Raw genomic sequence first — 25,234 nt, forward strand, 5'->3', positions numbered from 1 at the left:
CCAAACCACCAAGCATCAAAAGTTATTATTTTGGTTTATGTTATGAGCAATAATGCAGAAGGAAGTATTCTGAGGAGGATGGTAGCAGATAAAGAGTTCAAGGAAAGCTTCTATTAGTCTGTTAGTTAGTTAATAAGCAAAACATTGTAATTACAATACTAGCCTTACTTAACTGTCATAATGTACCAAAATGCCTTTATCTTCATAACAGAATAAATTATAGGATGTGTATAAAAGGGAGGGCTCTGTAAGATGTAATACATTTAAAAAACATAGTAAAGTGCATTTGGAGGAACTGATCCCTCGAAGATCATATTTGGGAGTCATTCTTGAGTTTTATCCTTACAATTGGTACTAGAGCAGTTCACTTTTTTGGGAAAAAGTTTTACTTTTTTTGGGAAAATGGCAGAAGGAACTCGTTATAAGGAGTTAGAGAAGATGGTGAGTGGGTTGCAGCAGAGCCAAGAACAACAAGGGAATCATCTAGAAGATCATCAATGAGCACTGGAACAATTGAACTCGAAGATGGATGTCTTGATTGAAGCTGTTAATGGTGGAAGAGGAGGTTATCAAAATAGCGGTAACAGACAAGAAGATTCTGAGCGAGGGTTTGATCACAGAGGTATGCAATTTCGTACCATTAAGCTCGACTTTCCAAAGTTTGATGGGGAGAATCCAACGGGGTGGGTTTATAAAGCAAACCATTATTTTGCTTTGTACCCCATGCCAGATGGGCAAAAGATTTTAATGTCATCTTTTTATATGGAGGGGACTGCTTTGATTTGGTTTCAAGATGCCGAATCTACTGGTATCTTTTATTCTTGGAGTGGGTTTGTGCATGCTTTGCAATTGAGGTTTGGGAATTCATCTTATGATGATCCCATGGAAGCTCTTACTCGACTTAAACAGAATTCCACTGTGGCTGCCTATAAAACACAATTTGAGGTGATATCTAATAGATTAAAGGGGTTGCCTCAAAATTACAAATTGAGTGTATTTTTTAGTGGTCTAAAAGATTAAATAAGACTGCATGTGAGAATGTTACACCCTCAGAGTCTCAATTATGCATTTGGTCTTGCCAAGATTCAAGAATAGTACATCCTTAGTACTTGTGGTAGCAATAGAGGAGGGAATTATCAAAATTCCTATGTACCATTTTCTGTTGGTGGAAATGGCTTTAATAATAGTATTGTAAGGCTTTAATAATAGTATTGTAAGGAATGAGAGTACTAGAGTAGGAAGAGCTAACAGTTTTAATCCTTCTTTGCTTATACAAAAAGTTAGTCAAGATGAAATGAAGGAGAGAAGGGAAAATGACTTGTGCTATTTCTGTTATGAGAAATAGAATCCTAGTCATAAATGTGAAAGAAGAAAAACAAGAATTTTTGTGATGGAAAGGATAGAGTGGTTTAAAGAAGATGAAGTTCAAGATTATGAGTTGATAGAAGAAGAGACTATTGTTGACAATTTGACATCTCAGAGTGAAATTCCTAAGATATCCTTGCATTCTATTGCAGGATTCTTGAGTCCAAGAACCATGAGAATCCATGGTAAGGTTCAGAACTGTTCTGTGACCATTCTTGTGGATATAGGCAGTACGCATAATTTTCTTGATCCCATAGTTGCTAAGAAGGTGGGATTGATAGTTAATGATGTACAACAAGTGGAGATACGGGTGGCAAATGGAGATAGGATGAGTGAAGGTATGATAGAAGGGTTGTAGTTTCACATGCAAAGGCATCAGTTTAACACTGATTTCTTTTTATTACCACTAGGAGGCTGTGATGTGGTTGTGGGAATGCAGTGGCTAAGGACTTTAGGTCCTTATGTTGTGGGATTTTAATGGTCTTACAATGTCTTTTCAGCACAATAGCAAACCAATAATTGTTCGAAGAATGAATTCTACCAAATCTGAGATAGTTGGAGACATTCAGATTTGCCAGTTAACAACAGTTGAGAGGAAGGGAATGTTCTTGCAGTTAATTCAGCAGCATCAGAGTGATGTTAAGGAAGAAATTGATGGGGAGATACAAGAGGTTTTAAAGAGTTTTCTGACGTCTTTGAAGAACCAAAAGAATTACCTCCAAGAAGAAGCCATGATCACAAGATTAATTCGAATGAGGGATTAATTAGAATGAGGGTGCAATGCCTGTTTCTATTAGGCCCTATAGGTACCCATTTTCACAAAAAGCTGAGATTGAAAAAATAGTTAAAGAATTACTTGAAGCTAGGGTAATAAGGTGTAATCAGTCTCCTTTCTCTTCTCCAGTCATTCTTGTAAGGAATTTTGATGGGTTTTGGTGAATGTGCATCGATTATAGGGCTTTGAATAGGGAAACTATTAAAGATAAGTTTCCTATTCCTGTGGTGGATGTACTTCTTGCTGAGCAATGTGGAGCTACTGTTTTTTCTAAACTAGACCTAAGGTCTGGTTATCATTAGATTAGAGTGAGGGAATCTGACATTGAGAATACTATTTTTTTTCATCCATCAAGGACATTATGAGTTTTTGGTTATGTCATTTGGCTTAACCAATGCTCCTGTTACTTTTCAGTCTTTGATGAATGAAGTGTTTCAATCATTTTTAGGAAGTTTGTATTATTTTTTTTTTATGACATTCTGATATATAGTAAGAACAAGACTGATCACTTATAGCATTTAACTATGGTTTTGACAGTTTTAGCAAAGCACTCATTGTTTGCTAAAAGAAGCAAGTGTAGATTTGCTTGTAAGCAAATTGATTATCTTGGACATTTAGTATCTGTTGAGGGAGTGCAGGCTGATCCATCCAAAATAAAGGCCATGATTGATTGGGCTCAAACCAAGTCTATTAAATCCTTAAGAGGATTTCTTAGACTGACTGGCTACTATAGAAAATTTGTGAGACATTATGGATTGATTGCTGGTCCTTTAACTGATCTGCTCAGGAAGGATACATTCCATTGGGGATCAACAGCTACTCAAGCATTTAAGACACTAAAAAAAGCCATGACTCAACCACCTGTCTTAGCTTTACCTGATTTTACTAAACCATTTTTTATTGAGTGTGATGCATCAGGTAGAGGAGTGTGATCTGTCTTGATGCAAGGTGGAAGACCTTTTGCATTCCATAGCCAACCTTTAAGAGGGAAAGCTTTGGATTCATCTACCTACGAGAAAGAATTCTTGTGTTGGCTGCCAAGAAGTGGAGGCCTTACCTTTTGGGGACTAAGTTTGTCATTAAAATTGACCAACAAAGTCTTAAGTTTTTGCTAGAGTAGAAAATAGGCACACCATCACAGGAAAAGTGGCTTAGCAAATTGATGGGCTATAATTTCACAATTGAATATATAAAGGAAGAGAAAATGTAGATGCTGATGCGCTCTCAAGAATGGATGAAGTTACTGAGAATGAAGCAGTGTTAGCTGCTATTACTGTCTTGGATCCTATGTGGCTGCAACAATTTAAGGATTCTTACTTGCAAGATGAGGAAATTACTGACATTTGCACGAGGTTGCAACGAGGAGAGTTGGTGAATAAAACTTTTACAGTCGAGAACGGGTTTTTGTTAAAAAAATGAAGGTTGTTTCTTTCAGCTAAGTCTTCTTTGAAGCAGCAAGTTCTCCAATTTATACATAACAGTGCCTTTGGTGGACATTAAGGGTATCAAAAATCACTTCGCAGAGCTAGAGCGGACTTTATTTGGACTGGTATGAGAAGAGACATTAAACAATTCATTATAGAGTGTGAGGTTTGTCAGAAATGTAAAGGGAAGAATGTATTACCAGCAGGCTTATTTCAACCATTGTCGATTCCTATGAAGTCATGGAATGATATCTCTATGGACTTTATTGACTCTCTTCCCAAGTCACAAGGATTTTCTGTGATCCTAGTAGTTCTGAATCGTTTAACAAAGTATGCTCATTTTTTGCCTATGTCCCATCCTTATAAGCAGCTTTAGTAGCCAAGATTTTTATATCCCAAGTTTTTAAGTTGCATGGAATGCCTGCAACAATTGTTACTGACAGAGATGCTACCTTTACAACTACATTCTGAAAGAAGCTTTTTAGGCTTCATGGGACTAAGTTGCAATTTAGTTCTGCCTACCATCCTCAATCAGATGGACAGACTGAAATTGTCAACAAATATGTGCAGCAATACTTAAGATGTTTTGTCTCAGATAGGCCTAAACAATGGAGTCATTGGATGCCTTGGGTAGAATGGTGGTATAATACCTCTCTTCACTCAGCAACTAAAATTACACATTTGAGGCTTTGTATGGTGTGACTCCTCCTACCTTATTGTAATATGTGGTTGGCACTACTCAAAATGAAGTAGTGGATTCTAAGTTAAGATCAAAAGAAGAAATTATGTCATTATTGAGGAAGAATTTGGCAGCAGCTCAGAATTATATGAAGCAACAATATGGCAGGAAGCATGTTCACAGGCAATTCCAAGTGGGCGATATGGTTTACTTGAAATTGCATAAATATAAACAACATTCAGTAGGAGCTATTGTCAATCCTAAACTGGCAGCAAGGTATTATGGTCCCTTTAAAATACTGCAGTGCATTGGATCAGTTGCATACAAATTGGAATTACCAGAGGGTTCAGCTGTACATCAACTATTTCACGTGTCCAGATTGAAGAAGCATGTAGGTCCAATGACTATTGTTTCGCCAATACTTTCATTACAAGATTCTCTTGGTGCATCTAGAAGTGAGCCTGAAGCAGTATTGCAGAGAAGAATGTATGATGTTGATAACAAGCATTTTATTCAATTGCTTATCAAATGGAGTGGAGCTGCTAAGGAGGATGCTACTTGGGTTTCTATAGATCAGTTGAGGTTACAATATCTAGAACTTGTGGGCAAGGTCTTTTGAAGGGGGTGAGTTGTTATGAGCAATAATGTAGAAGGAAGTATTCTGAGGAGGATGGTAGCAGATGAAAAGTTCGAGAAAAGCTTCTATTAGTCTGTTAGTTAGTTAATAAGAAAAACACTATAATTACAATACTAGCCTTAATTAACTGTCATAATGTACCAAAATGCCCTTATCTTCATAACAGAATAAACGATAAGATGTGTATAAAAGGGAGGGCTTCATAAGATGTAATACATTGAAAAAACTTAGTAAAGTGCATTTAGAGGAATTGATCCCTCGAAGATCAAAGTTGTGAGTCATTCTTGAGTTTTATACTTATAATTTCTCCACACCATAGTTTAGTTCTAAATTCAAATTGAAACATGTGGCCCCAATCAGTTGTTGGTTGCAAAACCAAAGTGACCCAAACCAAGTTTGACCAATGAATACGATCTTATGCACAAAACTCCTGAAGGGTCAGGTACACCATCCCTTTTATGGTCTTCATCTCCACATGACCAAACAGATGCAGTTATTCAAGTGAAATGTCCAGGATATTTCAAAAACAGCATGGCAGAGAGGCAGACCTTAGGAATGGGTGTTTCATCAACTTTTGGTTGCATTCTAATTGATCAATAGTTTGCAAGAATCATATCATCCTCTAGGTGGAAATTATCTGGATCGACAAGAGATAAAGCATCTCCGCCAATGGTATCAACAAGTTCTCTGGCTCGATCTTGAAGTCAAATAAATGGATAAATCAGAAATCACCATTGAAATCCTTACACACCTCAGTAATGTTATTCTGGAGGTTGGGAGGAAATGATCATGTTGCTAACATGTTATCAATCAGAAGCACATAAGTATAATGGCATGCAGGCATATTTGTTGTTTAGCATGCATTTAGGATGCTAGGGCCATATAACAGAAGGTGCATTTTACAACACAAAAACAAGTTAATAAAAAATTATTGTATTGCAATAAAGCATTTCTGGTAGATAATGGAAACTTCAAACCTAAACAATTACAAGAAACTAGCAATAACTGAAATGTTGTTAATTGAAATTCAATGCAATGAAATCTTAAACAAATATATTATGTACAGCCATATCACAACTACTCCACAAGGCACCGTTCATAGTAATCCCACCACTTCACAATCACAACCACACTACAAACTTCACAATTAATCCTCATCACTTCATACTACTCATAGCCACACTACAAACACACCATTCAAATTCTAGGGTACACAACACAGCACATTCACAATAATTTCTTAGATATACAAATCACAACCATATTACAATCTACATCACAACTGCAGCTTCACAAACACGACAGTTCTAAATGTAAGGGATAGAAAATATACCATAAATCAAAGTTTCGGTCTAGGCATGGAGGAGTTGGGTTGTTGGCGTTGGGGGCCTCGGTTGGGTCTCATGGTGGAAGGTTCACAACGAGGGAGACAAACAGCTACTGAGAGAGGAAGACAAACAAGGGGCTAAGGGAGGCGTTGGGGCTGAGTGTGGGTTGATCGGCGTAGGGGAAAGTGAGAGAGGGATGCGGAGGAGCTGTCCGTGACCATGGTATCATGCCGTGGAGGATGGAGGCGGCGGAGCCCTAGTCTAGATAGAGAGACGGAGAAGAGAATGGAAGGGAGAGAGATTTGAGAGAGGGAGAGTGAAATCGAGAGGGATGAGAGGAGGTGGTGGCGGCGTCGCGTGGTGGTGGCGTTGCGTCTGTGGTGGCGGTTGAGAGAGAGAGAGAGATGGCAATGTTGAGGGAGTGAGGGGCCAAGGGAGAAGATGGGGGTGGTTGGCCGGCGACGGCGTGCGCGTGGTGGCCAGAGAGGCTGCCGGCGACGGCAACACTAGCTGGTTTGTAGAGAGGGGCATTCGGGAGTTTTCAGCTTGGGGCAGTGGGGGTTGACAACACCTGGAGGGAAGGGGGAGAGACTAGAGGAAATTAGGGTTTTATCCAAGTCATCCTAGCCCTACATTCTAACTCTAATCCAATGGTGAAGATTAAAAATAACTCTTTTTCAGTGTCTTATACGAAATATTGTCGTCGCAAAAAGTTGGTATATTCTCACTAACATTGTGATTTAAGTGTTTTATACAGTAGACTTATTTACAGCGATACAAAGTTGTTGCAAATAGTTCATTTTACTTGCGACTTTTTGGTTGTCGAATGTGATTTCGTGGTGAGAGGTTGATTTTTTTTTTTTTTCCATAGACGTTGTTTGTAACATCAGGTAAGTATTTTCTACCAACTTATTTCTTGAAAAAAGAACTTGTGGGAAATGGACAAATTTGTTGTAGGGAGGACAATTTGCAAATCTCGAACATGTAGATAGATCATAGACTAACGAGTACTTATGGTTGGGAGCCACAACTTATAATATATATATATATATATATATATATATAACTATGCATTGTAGTTGATTATTTTAACACTTAATGAACATAGCACAATATCTAGATTCATATGAGTCATATCTTTGAAATTTCATAGGTGATATATATATTTATATATATATATATATATATACACTACAAAATAAATGAACATTTATGACGAGTTGTGTGAAATGAAAATAATTATTTATGATAAGAATAGACTCATTTTGACATGAAATAATTTACAATAAATAAAAAAATTTCTTATAATAGTGTGTGGTTGTATGTAGTGTAGTGTATATGAGGTCCACATCATGTTAAAGGTGGGAGAATGGCAAAGTTGCATCTAGATCGAAGAATTGAGGTTGAGAAAAGGAGTAGTGCAGCATTTGTGCTAGCTATATATGAGTTTTATTATGTACAAACAAGTTTGCATACCAATATGCATATTAATGTTGTTGTCTTCATATTCTAAATTCAAATTAGTACTGTTTTCAATAAAATCTATTTTCTGACTAATCATATTGAATATGTGCGCGTATTAATGTATAAAATCACTTACAATTAAGTTTTTTCGCTATATATTTAACGATCAGTTAATTGACATGGAGGAACAAGGCTAGCTTGTCTATGACTTATGAGTCGACGCACGCAGCCACCTGGTACGTAGTCCTTAATTACAAAGAATCAATGTACATCTTGTTATTTGAAGATCAGCCTGTTTTGTTCTGTTTAGTTCCTTTTTCTTTAGTTAATTGCAAAATGAGACCTTACATATTTATATCTTTACAAAAAAACAAAAGTAAAAAAGCTATTACATAAGTAATTGTAAGCTTTTGTATGACCGTGGTCTTTTAACTGTCATACAAAAGCTCACAATTACTTGCTTATGTAATAGCACAATATGTCATATGGCCAATAGTATATGTCAATCAATTATAAAAGTCGGCACATTGGCATTTTATTTTCATGTCAAACACTTTACTAAAAGAATTAGGTATATTTGGGTAGTGAGAAGTGTTGAGAATGTTTGTGAATAGTAATGAAAAAATAATAATAAAATATTAAATAATAATAAAAAGTAAGTGAAAAGTAATTAATAATAGAAAAGTAGCTAAAAAATAATAATAAAGTAAAGAATAGTAGTTACTCTCACTTGCCAAACATACCCAAATCAAAACGTAAAAGATACTTTAAAAGTCAAAAAGTATTTTCAAAATTGAAATTAAAAATATTAGAAAAATAGTATTTTTATAGTTTTTTGTTTTATATAGAGTTTTAGGTCTCGTTTGGTTTTGTAGGACATCTCAGGTCATCTCAGTTCATCTCAACTCATCTCAGCTCATCTCAACTCATCTCACTACTATTCATTACTATTCAGCAACTTTAACTCACAAATCTTACTACTATTCACAACTCATCTCATTACTATTCACAATTCATCTCAACTCATCTCAACTCATCTTCGAATCCAAACGTCTCATAATTTCTATATATGCTTCTTTTATTTTTAGTCGAGGAGGGGGTCGAATCCAAAATCTTTATTTTGAAAGTTTGGTTGTTATGTCATCAGGTCATATGCTTTTGACAATTTTTATATAGAGTAATGTTACGTACAGTCTCTATTTTAAAAATTACAATACAAGTTTAAGTAATTTTATCTTTAAAATTTTTTAAAAGTGTAAAAATATTCCTCCTAAAATAATTTTTTTCTTATTTAATAAAGGGTTTGCATATACAGTCTCTAAGTAGAGACTGTAAATAGAATTTCTCTTCTATATATGCTTTTATTTGTTGGTTAAGGGATTTTTTAATGATTTATGGATTTTGAAACCTATAGGCTATTGTTATATTTCTTTACACTTCTTTTTCCAAGTGCTTTGACCCTAAAACGAATATATCTGGAACGGCATTAACAAAGTTGTCGTTAGCCACTACGGAGAGGACGGAATGCAATGCCGTTTATAAGAACGAGATCTGAACCGTCATTTGACTCATTTCGAACAAGCCACGTACACACGAACGCCCCGGACTTTTGCTGCGGCCTGCGGTAGATAGGAGCCCCCACCACCGAAGCTCTTTGGATAGATTGACAACGGTAATCTGTGACTTGAAATCTCTCTCTCTCTCCTCCTCCTCCTCCTCCTCCTCCATCGATCTCCATGGCTCTAGCTGCTCTTGCTCCGCACCATCAGTTGTTCAGCCTCTCAAATTCGAAAACGGGAACAAGACCATGGCTTCCATTTAAAACAAGCCTTTTGCATTCTCGAAAGAAAACTCATTTTTACTTCATTTCTTGCTCCTCCTCTTCTTCTTCTACTTCCGACTCTCCAGAAACCAATGTACAGACAGCTGAGTCCTGTGTCAACTTGGGTCTCCAGCTCTTCTCCAAAGGACGGGTATGTCAATGGGTTTTATGGCTTTTGGGACATGGTCACATGGGTGTGCTGGGTTTTGGGTTTTTTGGCTACAATATGTGCGAAATTCGACTATGTGGAGCGTGGGTTGTGATTTTGGTGAAAGATATCGTATGGGGATTGTCCTTGTTACTTATATAGCTACAATTTTGTTTCGCATACGTTAAAAGTTTGACACCAGGGATTAATTTTACTCTTTGTTGGGATGTTAAACTTTTTCTTTCTTTCTTTTTTTAATATTTGTTCAAAACTATATTATAAATTTATAGTCGTACTGGTTAGAAATTACGCTGCATATATTGCTCTGTAATCGACGCTTAATTTTTATGTAGACCAGTTTCTTTATATGGATCGTGTTTATTAATTTTAAACGTAGTTGGCGTTTCCTCTTATTATATATTGACACTTTTAATGCAATGCAGAAAATATTTCTCCTGTTTTGGGTTTTCACAATATTTCTTTCCCTGTTAATTATTTTGGCCTTATGTATTTTAATTCATCTATAAAATTATAGGATGTGATGCCATTTGTTATGGCGTTGAGTCGCATTGCATTTTACCTTCCTTTTGTCTATATCTCATCCAACTACAAGTATGAAACATGGCCCCATTAGCTATGTAGTAATGAACATCAATTTTTTTTTTCATTTTGATTGGTGTAACCTCAATCTTCCAAGCTAACCGGATAATAAACACTTAGGCCTCGTTTGTTATGGCGTTGAGTCGCATTGCATTTTACCTTCCTTTTGTCCCCATATCTCATCCAACTATAAGTATGAAACATGGCCCCATTAGTTATGTAGTAATGAACATCAATTTTTTTTTTTTCCCCATTTTCATTGGTGTAACCTCAATCTTCCAAGCTAACCGGATAATAAACACTTAGGCCTCGTTTGGTTGCACAAATGAGATGAGAAATAGGTGAATAGTAGTGAGATAGTTTGAAAATAGTAGTGACATGGTTGAGTTAAGATATTTTATAGGATTTTGGGAAATGAGAGAGAAAAAGTTGAATAAAAATATTATAAAGTTAAAATATTGTTAAAATATTATTTTTAATATTATTTTTGTTTTGAGATTTGAAAAGGTTGAATTGTTTTTTGTGTTTTGTTTGGAAGTTTGAGAAAGTTGTAATGATTGGGTAATGATTATATGAAAAAGTTGAAAATTTGAAAATTTGAAATTGAAAATTGTTTGTGGTTCTGTTTGAATGGTGGTTGAATGTTGATAAGATGAGATGAGATGAAATGGGATGCGATAGGTTGAGACCATCTGTGAAACCAGATGGGGCCTTAATTGTATTTATCGATAAACTGATGGTCCATTGTCTTGCCATCTGTATATCATCATTCTCATGTTAAGTTGCTCAGATTCTGTTCCCTACCTTGTTCTTGTATTGCAAGTCATGCAGTCCTAATGTTTCTTAACATTCCAGGGTTTTTACTCAGCATAGTGATAAAGACTAACACTTCACTTAGTAAAGCACTGTATGGGATGAAGTCCTTTGTAGATGTTTGTATTGGAATCATGATTAGTTACTAGCCTAAACAATATTTTCTTCTTTGATTTTACTTAATAGGGGTCCAAGCCTCTTGTATCAGAAGACTTTATTGTCCAATCGTTTAATTTTCCTGCATGACAGGTTAAAACATTTCGTTGAATGATATACTTTTTACTTTTGTACCTTAAGTAGATATATATGTTCTTATAACAATCTGTTTTTTCTTAAAAAAAAAAAAACTGTGTTCTTGGGATAAGTTTTACAAAATTTTTGTAAATGAATCCAATTGTCTCCATGGTGATGGATTTCTCAGGTAAAAGATGCTCTGGTTCAGTTTGAAACAGCACTTAACTTGGATCCTAACCCAATAGAGGCCCAAGCTGCACTTTATAACAAAGCTTGCTGTCATGCCTACAGGTGGAAAATTTGCTACTGTCATTTAATTACTGTTTTTTCTTCTATCCTGTAGTCTCAACATAATTAAAATACATTGAAGTCACGTGAAAGGGATTAAATGAATGATTTCCATAATTTAAATGAAATAATATGAACTCATTTAAAGAGTCTGTTAGGTTTAATGCTCTCTGGAAGTTGCTTCCAGGCCCCAACTGTATGGTAGAGCTTAGAATCTTCATTCAAAGAAGGGCCCTGAATCAGTCACAGTTACATACACTTATTAGTCAATCACATTGAATGCAATCCAATTTCTCGACCTGTGCTCTTCTTAAAAAGATTTAAGAGTTTTGGTTTGTATCTTACATACACTATATTTTAGATTTCACATTAAGCAACCCTTAGTGAAGCTGATGGATTTGTTTATCAATCTTATTTTGAGGAAGGGGGGAAGGAAAAAAAGCTTCTGATTGTCTGCGAACTGCTTTGAGGGAATATAACCTTAAATTTGGTACAGTACTGAATGATCCTGATTTAGCCTCGTTTAGAGCTTTGCCTGAGTTCAAGGAATTGCAAGAAGAGGTTTGTCGCTAAAGTTTGGCTGCTTTATGTTTATTGTCTCTAGTTTCTTCCCTTTTTTGCAAACAACAGAGGCTTGCAAGCCATCTTACATCTTTAGAAGTTAAATATTGCACCTAATCCTCAGTTTTTTTTTTTTTTTTCTCATCACTCAAAAGTAGGAAATGATAGAATCTGTTGAAAGGATTTTAATTAACCCTCACCATAATTTCTTCAATCTGTGGATTTAGATTCTTGAACAGCATATCTCATACTTATTTGTTGTTTTTACAGGCTAGACTGGGTGGGGAAGATATAGGTTACAGTTTCCGAAGAGATCTCAAACTCATTAGTGAAGTTCAAGCACCATTCCGGGGGGTTAGGAGATTCTTTTATGTGGCATTTTCTGCTGCCGCAGGAATATCATTGTTCTTTACTATACCCTTGTTATTCCGTGCGATTAGAGGCGGTGATGATGCCCCTGATTTATGGGGAACTACTGGAAATGCTGCCATTAATATCGGAGGTAAAGATTGATTACAATAGTCTTTAGGGCACAACAATAATTTTTAAGCAAACTCTTTATAACTTGCTTCTTAAAATGACTAAGCTTTTGAATCAGCCTTCTACAGGTATCATTGTTCTGACAGCTCTGTTTTTCTGGGACAACAAGAAAGAAGAGGAGCAGCTTGCACAGATATCCCGAGATGAAACTTTATCAAGGTTGCCTTTGCGCCTTTCCACTAATCGAGTTGTTGAACTTGTGCAGCTGCGAGACACTGTTCGGCCGGTTAGTATCAACAATTAATTTTGCTCAAATTGTTCATGTCAAAATATGTGGACTATTTTAAATAAATATTCATGTTCCAGTGCCATCAATGTATGGCTCTATATTCAGTTTATCTTCTTTTTTCTCTACTTTAATGCAAGGGAAGAACCTTATGATATATGTGCATTAGACGGTTTCATTATTTCTTGAAAATATCTATTCTTCTGCATATTCATGAATTTGTTATAATACTTTCCAGTTTCCACCGCAGTTTGAAGCATCTATTGGATGCTGACACATGTTGGAAATGACCAGAATATTTCCGGGAATTATAATTCTTCTATATATATTCGTTCCACTTTTTCCAAGTTCTCTAATCAATTAACATCACCTCGGGTTTATGGGGAGTGAAGCATACATGTGGAACAAATCAGAGAGGTACTGGAAAATTGAAAAGCTTTTTGGACTTTTCAACTCAAATAGTTCCTCAAATATTTGCAACCAGAGTGGAGTTTGTATCCATCTTTTTTAAGTGCTACTGCATTGTTTTTTGCACCTAAAATATTTTTAATGCATATTAAGCATAATCTAAATACAATAATGTTAACTTAAAGAGTCTTAGATTTAGGTCTGCTTCCTTCCTTTCCCATGTCTTCACCGTTGTCTATATCTGAATATGTCAATGACCTAAGTCTTGGATATAGGTTATTTTAGCAGGGAAAAAAGAGTCTGTTTCTTTGGCTATCGAGAAGGCAGATAGGTTTCGGACTGAACTCGTTAGACGAGGTGTTCTTTTAGTCCCTGTCATATGGGGTCAAGGTACGGCACCAAAAATTGAGAAGAAAGGCTTTGGTCTACCGTCAAAGGCAGCTGCTGCTATTCCATCTATTGGTGTAAGATTTGAGGGCTCATATCTAATTTGTCCTGCAAGCATCATTAAAAGCATCTTATTCATCAAGTTCCCATTTCATCTATCATGTGTATAGTTACATTTTGGGATAGTTTATATGAATGTAATCTTTTTGCATGTTGCATCTGCATGCTTGTGTATGCCTGATTGTTTCTCATGCTCCCAAAGGCTATATGCCAAAAGTATTACCACCAGTTTGATAGGTTTTGTTAAAGCCTTACAGAGATGAATTTAGAATAATTCTACTTATCATCCCCACACACCACACACTTCACTTATTTTAATTTTTTTTTTCATTTTTCTTATAACAAATATATGGTGTATGAATGATAGGTAGAACAATTCAATTAGTTTAACAAGAATAAAATAAAATAAAAAATAATTTTAAAATATGTAAAGTGTATGGTGTGGGATGATGAGTAGCATCCCTCATGAATTTAAGGTGTGGGATTTAGAGCCATGCATGTTTCAAGATTGCTACTTAGATATAAAGGTTCTTTTCCTTTCTTGACACTAATCTAATGGCACCATGGTAGGAAGATTTTGATAAACGAGCTCAGTCTATAACTGCAAAATCAAAGTTGAAAGCTGAAATTCGATTTAAGGCTGAGACTGTATCACCTGCAGAATGGGAAAGGTCATATTCTACTCTATCTTGTCTACATTTGCCATCATTTATGAAAAAAAGAAGGCTTCTCCATAATTTGTATTGGACACGATAAGTTCTTGAACCAGTAAAAAAAGAGAACTAGTTATCGTGGATAAATTTTGCTTTTTTCTGACTTCCCTACTGATTTTGATCACTATAGACTCCGATATTTTTTAAACAATCTAGGTGGATAAGGGATCAGCAAAAGTCTGAAGGAGTTACTCCTGGTGAGGATGTTTACATTATACTGCGCCTCGATGGCCGGGTTCGAAGGTCAGGGAAAGTAAGTGCTTGTGGAGGAGTAATTTGTTGCTTGTTCTTGAATTGAATTGAAAATCTTTTTCAAGTAGCATGTTCAGGGAAATTGGGAGTTAATAACATTCACTAGATTTCTTTCTTTTTAAAGAATAGTAACCAAACTTAAATGCTTGGGTGGCTGAGTGATGGTAAAAGATTGGGATTCTGCAGTTCAATAATATTGTATTTGTAACCTTAAATTGTTCCAGGGTTCCAGTTCAATGATGTTTTTGTTTTCTGATCCAAGTTCATTTTGATTTTTTTTCGTGCACCTCTATTTGTCAACAATTGGGACGTGCATACTGCATCCCAGATTAATGTGGGTGAAAATGGTTTAAATTGTTGGGAGATAACTCTAATTGTTGTTTTTTAGAGAGCTCATGTATTCTTAGAAATCTTGTGGAAGAGTATTATGAGATAGTAAACCTTTTTTCTCAAGTCCGATGTTCACCATACCAAACAATCATATCTTTGCAGGGCATGCCTGACTGGCAACAAATTGTGACGGAGCTACCACCATTGGAGGCATTGCTAAGCAAGCTAGAAAGATAGGAGTTCCTTCCATAACCAAACTGTATGATTTTCTACAGGAACACCTTTTAGTTTGTCCTTTGACACTGCTTAGAAATCTTTACCCATGCTTTTAAGTGTCACGAATACCATGTATTATAAATCTTACAAAGGAAATTGTAGAAAAGGAGGCAGAGATATTGGTATTTGGAAGTTGATATTGATGTCCATTTTTACAGGGAAAAAAAAAAAACAAAAAACTACATGCTTTTTTAGCCATGGATCTTCTTGGTTCCATTTATTTATTTATCCCTCAAACATCGGACACGCCACATTATTCATTTTCCCTATGTTTGTATTCTCGAAGAAGTTTTGTTTTGGGAGTGAAATTCTTGTTGTTTGTAAATGATTTAGTTCACAATCTACTGAATGGAAAATTGGTTTTGGAGAACAGCTCGCTGCATATTCATTCTAGGTTCTTGAGGTGTGAACAACATGAAAGTGGATTATTCACAACCCACATTTTATACACAACTTCTAAGCAATTGACATTTGACACAGGTGAAATTTGAAAACATTGTTGTTAAAACCAGAAGAATTGGGATCCGTTTAGATAGTGAGATGAAATGAAAATATTGTTAGACTTTTATTTTTAATATTATGATTGTTTTGAGATTTAAAAAGATTGAATTGTTTATTATATTTTGTGTGGAAATTTGATAAAGTTATAATGATGTGATGAGATGAGATGAAATCATTTCTATTTCTATATCCAAACAGGACTAAAGTCTTTACCAGTTATTGTGTTTAAAAAATAAAAAGTTAAATAAAATAAAATAAACCTTGAACGCGCTTTTGTATTCAAACTTGCATTTTCTTATTGTATGCAAGTCAAATCTATACACTTATGCCTCTTATCAAATTATTCATATAATTATACAAAGTCCATTAGGAAAAGACTTGTGAGTGTAAAATCTAAAACTAGATTTCCATTGGACAAATTAAATAAGTTTAAACATTAAAAAGAAATTAAAAAAGTTACATGACTTTTCAATTTTTTCAATTTATATTCCTTGTGTTTGAGAAATTTATCAGTCGTATGTATACTGTCAACTAAATCAAGGGCACCCTTGTCATGTATCTCCAAAACCACTTGATATTCATTCAATTGGACAGCAATTCATTAAAAACTTGACACATTTAACTCTGTTTGGGAATGCAGTGAGAAATATAGCTTATAACTTTAGAACTTATAACTTATAATTTAAATAATAAATTCTATTATTAAAAAGTTATTTACTGTTTGATAACTATATGTTTAAAGTACTTTTAAACATATTACATTTGTTTAGAAACAAATTAAAAAAGTACTTTCTAATGTAGAAATTACGATTATTTAAATTTTTAAAAATTATGACAATATCTTTGAAAGTTTAAAAGTTGTAGTTATTTAAAAATTGTGTGGATATTTTCGTCTATTAATAATCTTTTTAAAACCTAAATTACATTTTGCATTATTTAGAAAACGTTTGATATTTTTTCTCAAACGTACTTTTTAATTTATTCGAGATTAAAAGTACTTTTATATGTAACAATCAAATAGCCTAATTTTTTCATTAAAGAATTTTTAAGATTATTTAAACATTTTTTAAGACTCTTACCGCAACCCTAAACAAGCCCTAAAACATCAAAAAAAATACCACATTAATTTGAAGTTAATAAGCTGCCAAGGAGATGGGTAAAGGAGATGGTGAAGGGAGAAGAGTGAAGGCACCCTAACATCAAGCCACACCTTTAAAATATCCAAAGAGACTCCTTCGCAAGATGGCTGGAGACTCGTGGCTAAAAAGGGTTCTCCCATTAGGGTGTCAAATCGTGTTAACGGGTCGTATTCGTATTGTGTCAAGTTATGTATATTATATGATTTGGGTCAACTCAAACACGATCCATTAAGCTTAACGGGTCAGATTTTTAAATCCTAACACGACCCATTAAAATAACAACAACACGTTTTGACCCGTTAGGAATTAATTAAAAATATATTGACACGACCCATTTCGACCCATGTCAACCCGTTTATGTAAATGGATTGAATTGACCCAAATAATCCATTTCACCTATTTACATAATTTCATATAAAATTTAAAATCGTAATATCTACCAAAAATATAAAACTAATTACATAAGTCTAAAATTACAATCCGAACAGTAAAAATACAAAAATTACAATCCAAAGAAAGTATGAGAGACAGTCGTGACCCTTGAGAACTGATTAAACTAATAATTGTGTGTATGTGAGAGAGAGAGAGAGAGAGAGAGAGAGAGGAAATACGAAATAAAGTTAAGGTATTTTTGTTTTTAGGTTAAAAATAATATAATTGTAATTTTGAGTAAAAAGTTTAACAGGTCACTAACGGGTTAAGCGGGTTGACCTGTTAACGAATGATGTCGTAACATGTCAACCCGTTTTGACCCGAACTTGTTAACATCAAACTCAAATCCGTTAATTTTGTATTGTATTTATATTGGGTTAACGGGTCGTATCACATATTGACACTAATTTTTCCAAACAATTTCTTGTGGGATGCTTTGGGCCACTTTGAGAGTTTCCAACGGGCCACCTTGAGAAGGGTCGGACCCACCCCACAAAAGGATATATTTCCTTTTTATCCTTTTTTTTCTAAATTGTTATTATTTTTTTAGCTGACATCATTGGGGATATCATGTGGCAAGACTATCGTTAATTCAGTTGACGGAATATGAACGAAATGAGATTTTCAAAATCTAAGGTGTGAAGTGATAAAATTGAAAATGGCTCTTGAAAAAATGGCATGGCATGGCATAATGCAACGTGACAACACGTTTTGGCATGTGTAATTGTGATCCATTGGTGCATATATTCAATTACGAGAAAAGGATTGCGTGAACGAAAGAAAGAAAGAAATACAAATTCCATACAAAATAAGCTTTTTACATGCTTTGATTTTGAAGTAATCAATGTCGGTTTCTGTTTAGGTATTGAAATTGAACTCTTTTACTTTGTCAATATATGAAAACAAAGTCTACTCTTGCAAAGAATGAGCTTTGTAATTATCACACTTTTCTACTAAAATATTTTTTTTTCATTTTTAAATTATTGCTCTTTTTAATTATTTATTTAGCCGCCCAGGATTAATCTTATCAGTCAAAGGTCAACTAAATGCCTCCCTCCTCTATAAGCCATTATCTTCCATTTAATTACAGAACTACCACTTACTCGGTGTTCACAAATTATGCATTACACAATTATCCTAAATTATTTTTATGGAAATTGCCAATGGCTTGTGACATGATTGGGATAAATCCTAGTCTTCAAAATGGAGGTATTGGATTCGAAACCCTCCCTCTCCAAATGTATCAAAAAATAAAAAATAAAAAATAATTACCATAAATACGAAGAGATTATACAAAATAAATTTATAAACTAATGCGATTTCATGAAATCTGTTAGATCTATTTTATAATAAAAGTAACTTTACAATCTGACGTATCACATGAATCCACATCAATTTGTAGATTTATTTTTGTGTAATTAATTTGTAACTAAAATATTTCTTAAAATGAATTATCGCCGCCGAAGACTGGCAATTCCGTAAATATTGACAAACTCAATGCTATAGTTTGGGAACCATATCACTTGAAAACAAGTTGCCGACTTGCCACCCGCTATCGTCACGCATACTCATATAAACAAAGAGCAGCTCTGAAATAGTTCAGAGAAGGAAGGATAGTTAGCTGAAGGGAAAACAACAGCCCAACAACAATGGCCAAGTCTTCCTCTGTTAATCTGCTGACCTTTTGCCTCTTCATCACAGCCCTGACGATCATCGCCTCCTCCAACGTCGTCAACGCGGGCGTGGAGGAAAACTTGAGTTGGGTACAGTCGACGAGAAGACAGCAGTGCCAAGGTTCCATTGCCGAGTGCATGGGAAGTTCTGTAGACGATGAATTCGCCATGGATACGGAGATAAGCAGGCGCATCTTGGCCACCACCCAGTACATTAGTTATGGAGCTCTGCAGAGGAACACCGTGCCTTGCTCTCGAAGGGGTACCTCTTACTACAACTGCGAGTCCGGTGGCGAGGCTAACCCCTACAACCGTGGTTGCAGTGCCATCACTCGTTGCCGGAGTTAATTTGGTTCTTTTTCTTCTCCATTTTGTGTTCTTTTACGTACGTGGATCTGCTTTTTCTCTATTCATGTGTAGGTTTTGTGACTTTGTCTTCATATTTTCTTTTCACTTCGATGGGATGTTGACTATATTTACTTTTAAGTTTATATTGTGTTTTCCTTTTCATGATTCATTTCATCTTACTCTTTGTTCCTTTTTCTTTATCAATAGTTGTTTTTTTCCTGTGATTTTGCAAAACTTGTTTAAAGAGCGATGATCTCGAACTTGCCCTTATTGGAAAGGAAAATTGTCGGGTCAGACCACTTGGTTGATCTTTAAATTCAGTTCTCATCTTGAAGAGGGATTATTCTTTTATTTGCTATTATTCTTTGGGGGAGAGAAGGATTTGAGTAAGATGGCAAGATCATATTTAATATATATGATTCATATATTTTTCAAGAGGATTATGTCCAGGAACTCGGTGTTGGCGCAGGACCTATTCTGATAAACAGGTCCTGCACCTGTTTAACGCATTCTGACGAATCTCGTGGAGATCTGCCAGTTACAGGACCGAGAAAACTGAGCTGACTGGGGTAAGAAATTATGCTTACCATTCACACGGTTTAGCATCTGAACCTGCTTTCACGGAGTATAAATGTATAGGGGGCTACTTGTATGTCCACAAAAATAAATTGTCATACTCGTGACATTCCTGACAATATCACACGATCAAATTCAAGGGGCCAGAGAAACTATTACCGGCACCCGAATTAGGGAAGGAAAACAGCACATTAACTACAAAAACAAACAGGGTACTCATTCCATCTAACAGCAGTTTTTCATTTCTCAAACCTAACCGCAGATTACAGAATGCAGGCCAATGCTCATCACTCCAAGTAAAACATGAACTTTGTTAGCTCTATTCAGGACCTTCCTCTTTCTTCACTTCATCTAACTTGGGCTTGGATGGGGGCACAGGAGATGGAGAGCCTTCCACTCCCATCTCTGCTCTTAGGTCATTAATGCTTTGCTCCAACTCATTTATGCGACTTCCCATATCATCAAGTGAGTAGCAGTCAAGGAAACATAAAACGTCTTTCAACTTTACCAGTTTTGCAGAAGAGCATATACGTCTTATCTAAGCAAGTATAATAATAACATGGCACAAAACAAGGTTCCATTTATATCCAACGCTGTTAAAAACCTGGTAACCAAAACCAGGAACAGAGAGATAGGTTCTAATTTATTCTCCCACTCAAGGTTCCTGCTTCGGTGGTGGTTCGAATACCATCCCAGGCATAAGAGATGGAGGCCTACTTACACTAATCTTCAATAATTACTCCTAGCATCTGATCTGTTCACAGAACATTTCTGGAATACGAATAGCTGGATATCAGAGCCAGAACTAAGTTCTTCTGCCCATTTCCCCCCCCCCCCCCCCCCCCCCCCCCCCCTCGCGGCAGCTGCCCGCTCATTTCTTGTTTTCTCCCAATGATAAATGCCCAACTCTTCCCCTGAGCTGAAATCTCCAAAGTAGGAACAATAGTCAACTTTTCCTTAAGATATCCTACAGGAGGACCACTAATTCTAATCAAACGCCAGATTTACATAAATTGTGTAACTTAGTTCCTTCATTCATAACTGTTTCTATCTTCTTTTTATAATTATTACTGTTTCTATCCTAGAAAGTTTACTTTCCACAAAATCAACAAATGTTCAAAAAGGATATTCTTTGTCACGATTGATTCAGACATTTGTTGGAACCTTGATTGCTGCACAGACAAAATATTGGTTAGTTACAGCAGGATATTTGCCAAACATAAGCTCCATAGTGTAACTTACCATCTGTTCAAGAAGATTTTGCACCTGAAAATTTAAAGAAAGCAGTACATCAGCAAGGCTTAGACAAGAAAAACACAAAGACCGTTACAACGACGACGATAAGAAATTCGTATATCCTCAACAAGCTACCAAGTTTGTTTTTTTGTTTTTTTTTTTGTAAGCAAGCTATCCCAATATATATCCAATCATTGATGGATTGATAATGAATCATATCAGATTTCGTAAACAAAGGCTCAAAGAATATGCTCGACCAAACAATCTCACACAATCACATGAGTTCACACAACTAATAAGCAATAAGTACCTGAATTATGCTCTATCCTTATGGCATGTAGAATAAAGGTGGTATTAAAATGACACCAAATAATTATTTTTGGATCAGTAAACAAAGTTTTTATTAATCATGAGAATAGGCAAAAGCCAAAGTACACGAAAATGACACCAAATAATTAATCTCATAATCTTGTGCAACTTACAAAAACCGTCATATCTGCAGTGTTTTGCTTCGGATCTTCTGCATCATGACCATCCTGCGAAAAGTATGAAAATTCAGAGCAACTAAAATCATAACACAATGCATATATACAAGGAGATTGCATTAGCCTCCCCCCCCCAAAAAAAAAAAATGATGATCAAACACGAAAAGCACAACAATTGACGAAGCTGGAACACACAACTGATCATCGATATAGATTACCATGTTGAAAAAAAATTAAAGAAAATTCTAATTTCCAAGCATTCCCCAATATAGTGAATGGTTTTTACACATGCACGCAGACACATACTACTATTGGGTTCATTCAAGCCCCAACGCATACAAGATTTTGAATTATTTTGTTATACCATACATGAAAAACCTTACATTCTGTAAGGAATATAAATTTGTTCGACGAGTATGGATCTATGCGCTTTGAAAAGCATATTTGGGAAGAAATCTAGCTTAAAATTCTCGAAACCCTAACGCTTCAAATATGCAAAAAACTACAAGAGGTAATCAGTATATATGCCAGAACAGAAATCAAGAACAGGAAATACCATCTTTTCTCCCTCCGATTGTCCGTACAATGGCTGCAATTCGAAGTTCAAAAGCTAGACCGAGCGAGTGAAAAGGAAAAGGAAAATGAAAATGAAAATGGTCGCCCGCCTCTAAATCCTAAGCTGGGCAGTGGGCAGTCCCATATTATTTTATTCCCGTCTTTTCGTACAATTACGCTATTGCCATTGATTTGGGAAAATAATTAAAATCGCTGGGCATGTAGCATTTTCTTATGTTTTTTTTTTAATTTTTTTATATAGATATTTTTAATAATTTTAAATATTTAAAAAAATAAAATAAAAATTATAATATTATTAAAAAATACTTTTTTAATTATGAAGTAGAATAAAAAATTATATAAAAATATTTTTTTATAATTTTTTATTTTACTTCGTAATTAAGAAAGTATTTTTTAATATATATTTTTTTACTTTCTGATTAAGAAAGTATTTTTTTAATAATATTTTAAATTTATTTTATTTTTTAAAAATATTAAAAAATATTAAAAAATCTATATAAAAAGTTATTTAAATAAAACAAATATAAAATAATATAACAATCCCAGCGGGACTGTAGCATCACCCAATTAAAATACGCATCATAAAATACTAAAAACTATGCTGTTGATGCAATAGTATTTAACAAATTTTAGATAATATTTATTAGAAATAAATATATAAAAATTAAATATTTATTAAATATTTTCATGCTAATAAAGTCAGATAATAATAATATAGTAGTGTAGTTTGTTATATTAGTCATTTATAACATATATTAATAATAGATAATGCTATAAATTACGCTATCTCGCTTTATTTTTTGTGTCAAATTTTAATAAAAATAGATTATGGTGTATAATAATTGAATAGTTTTGTATTTTCGAGCAATTTTTATAGTATTTAAAATTTAATATTAAAATAGTTGTTATAGTTTGCTAAGCTCAATGCAAATATAAATTGGTCTATGAACTTTAAAATTAAACTTTTTACTATATTGCATTTCAAGATTAGTTTCATCGTCACTATTAAAAAACAAAAAATCCAGTTTTCATCGTCACTTTTTTTGTCAGCAAATCGGTCCGAATATCATTTCAAAATTAATAATTATTCTTGACATTTTGTAAGTGTAAAACAATTAAAAAGTATCCAAAAAATTCATTTGATAATTGTAAATCAAAAGCTTTTGAATAATCCCCGAAACGTTAATGGATTCTAAATTTGCCTTCAATATCCATATAAAAGCACATAAATTAAACCCATGGTTATATTTGTCTTTTTATTTCTTGCCTTGGCACTTTTCCGTATTTTAATTTATGGAAAATAATTTACACATAATATTTTTTAAAATACTTTACATAATTATACTTTAAATTAGGATTATTTTTGTAAAACAACCTTATAAAAATAACATCATTTTATATTTTATTATAAAAATACTATCATTTTATAAAAATATCTTCATTTTATAATATTATTGTGTAATATACCGTGTGTAAATCATTAGTCTTAATTTATTGAGTTTGAGTTTGAGGGAGTCATGTTCGCATCAGGAAACCGAAACATGGGAGGACATTTCTGTCATTTCGAGCTTTTTTCTTTTAAAATTCGAATGCGCTGCTAGGAGCGCAATTGTCCCTAAATTTTCAAATTTTGAAAAGTGAAAAGTAAATGACTTTTTCTTTTTACTATTGTTTTTTTTTTTCATTATTTATATTACTATTTGGTCTTGGGTCATGGTCAAAGTGGACCCACTTAGCAACTTTCATTATTTAATTCCACGAAAATTATATGAGAATTGCTACATATACAAAGAAATTATATAAAATAAATTCACAAACTGACGTGTTTTACGTGATCTGTTAAATCTATTTTATAATAAAAATAATTTTATAATTTAACGTACTACATCAAACTACGTCAATTTATAAATTTATTTTTATATAATCTCTTTATGTCTAAAACATTTCTCAAATTATATATGCCGTGCCCATCTCTAAGGGCTCAATTTCGCCATAAAAAATACTTGAGATAACAAATATCAAGTAATATATCCGACAACAATTCAGATCAATAATATCATTCTAAGCACAGTACTTGATAATAAATAAGGTTGATCGATAACCAGCTGTGATAGTTATGGATGAGTTCTTGTAACATAAGGACTAATCCTTGAGTATCCACACCATCATTAGAAAAATAATTTCTTTCAAATTTATGTAACACTCGATGGATAGTATTTGGATAGCTAGAAAATATGAAAGAAAATGGTCAGATTTGATATTGACCTAGCCTCCAAGGGAAAGAGAAAAAAAGAAAATATTTTCATTAATGATTCTGAATGTCTTTTCAAAATCAAGTTGCTCAGTACATATAACCCACGTATTGGGCTTGGGCTAAAAGTAAGAACAAGATAATAAGACTAGAATCTGCAACTAGTTTATGCTATGTGCCTAAGCCCACTACCTATCATAATCCAAAGATCCAGTAAAATAGTCTGAGGCCTAACACATAAGGGTAAAGTAGTAAAATGATATAAGGATAGTCCATGGCTTGGATTGGGCCCAAGTTACTTGGCTTGTTACATTGCCGTTCCCTTTAAACAACCTTGTCCTCAAGGTTGGAAGCACGGATGTAACTCTACGACTCAGTCCTTGTAACAGACTTTTCCATATATTATTCTACAGTCCCAACTGAAATCCTCCCTCTTGCTCTATTGCATCAAGAATTAACTTGACCGTCTCATCAGCAGCCTTGTAAGGCACAACGGTGGCATCAATATCACCAATAGTCTCCAATTTATCTCTACACGAGGCTCCCAACAAGCAACAATCATTTCCATAACAACCCATTGTGAGATACATGCTACCCCCCACCAGGGTAAAAAATGAGGATGTTATTTTTCCTAATTTTGTCACTCTTCTCTTCTTTAGTCCCCTTCAATCCCTGTGTAATTAGCTT

The 25,234-nt window shown here is 34.4% G+C and overlaps 3 protein-coding genes across 4 annotated transcripts; 2 read left to right on the forward strand and 1 right to left on the reverse strand.

The window, feature by feature from the left end:
• Nucleotides 1–9,243: 9,243 nt before the first annotated feature.
• LOC108984125 (protein LOW PSII ACCUMULATION 1, chloroplastic) lies at nucleotides 9,244–15,528 on the forward strand. 2 transcript variants are annotated; one of them, XM_018955960.2, is made up of 9 exons: nucleotides 9,244–9,645; nucleotides 11,477–11,580; nucleotides 12,003–12,138; nucleotides 12,409–12,640; nucleotides 12,747–12,904; nucleotides 13,588–13,776; nucleotides 14,330–14,430; nucleotides 14,629–14,725; nucleotides 15,217–15,528. In XM_018955960.2, the coding sequence occupies exons 1-9, from the start codon at nucleotides 9,409–9,411 to the stop codon at nucleotides 15,289–15,291; spliced, it is 1,329 nt and encodes a 442-aa protein (XP_018811505.1). In that variant the 5' UTR covers nucleotides 9,244–9,408; the 3' UTR covers nucleotides 15,292–15,528. The 2 variants fall into 2 exon arrangements, with proteins under 2 accessions (XP_018811505.1, XP_018811507.1); XM_018955962.2 differs by lacking the exon at nucleotides 15,217–15,528 and having other exon boundaries at nucleotides 9,251–9,645; nucleotides 14,603–14,708.
• A 3,412-nt stretch (nucleotides 15,529–18,940) lies between these two features.
• On the forward strand, nucleotides 18,941–19,735 carry LOC108984123 (protein RALF-like 33). Its single transcript, XM_018955957.2, has one exon. The coding sequence runs from the start codon at nucleotides 19,052–19,054 to the stop codon at nucleotides 19,421–19,423; it is 372 nt and encodes a 123-aa protein (XP_018811502.1). The 5' UTR covers nucleotides 18,941–19,051; the 3' UTR covers nucleotides 19,424–19,735.
• A 255-nt stretch (nucleotides 19,736–19,990) lies between these two features.
• LOC108984124 (heat shock factor-binding protein-like) lies at nucleotides 19,991–22,399 on the reverse strand. The gene is made up of 5 exons (XM_018955958.2): nucleotides 22,277–22,399; nucleotides 21,718–21,771; nucleotides 21,242–21,265; nucleotides 21,129–21,171; nucleotides 19,991–20,464 (listed from the first exon to the last, which is right to left on the reverse strand). The coding sequence occupies exons 1-5, from the start codon at nucleotides 22,277–22,279 to the stop codon at nucleotides 20,319–20,321; spliced, it is 270 nt and encodes an 89-aa protein (XP_018811503.1). The 5' UTR covers nucleotides 22,280–22,399; the 3' UTR covers nucleotides 19,991–20,318.
• Nucleotides 22,400–25,234: the final 2,835 nt, after the last annotated feature.

Source organism: Juglans regia, chromosome 11, assembly GCF_001411555.2.
Source record: "Juglans regia cultivar Chandler chromosome 11, Walnut 2.0, whole genome shotgun sequence".
Taxonomy (NCBI): Eukaryota; Viridiplantae; Streptophyta; class Magnoliopsida; order Fagales; family Juglandaceae; genus Juglans; species Juglans regia.

What these genes read in the sequence shown, in the direction of transcription:
- LOC108984125 (XM_018955960.2), top strand. Translation starts at nt 9,409, where the DNA reads ATGGCTCTAGCTGCTCTTGCTCCGCACCATCAGTTGTTCAGCCTCTCA. An exon ending in TCAAGGAATTGCAAGAAGAG is followed by an intron (nt 12,139 to 12,408) that starts GTTTGTCGCTAA and finishes TTGTTTTTACAG; the next exon opens with GCTAGACTGGGTGGGGAAGA. An exon ending in CTGCTATTCCATCTATTGGT is followed by an intron (nt 13,777 to 14,329) that starts GTAAGATTTGAG and finishes GCACCATGGTAG; the next exon opens with GAAGATTTTGATAAACGAGC.
- LOC108984123 (XM_018955957.2), top strand. Translation starts at nt 19,052, where the DNA reads ATGGCCAAGTCTTCCTCTGTTAATCTGCTGACCTTTTGCCTCTTCATC.
- LOC108984124 (XM_018955958.2), bottom strand. An exon ending in CTGCAGATATGACGGTTTTT is followed by an intron (nt 21,266 to 21,717) that starts GTAAGTTGCACA and finishes TTAAATTTTCAG; the next exon opens with GTGCAAAATCTTCTTGAACA. An exon ending in AAAATCTTCTTGAACAGATG is followed by an intron (nt 21,172 to 21,241) that starts GTAAGTTACACT and finishes TTGTCTGTGCAG; the next exon opens with CAATCAAGGTTCCAACAAAT.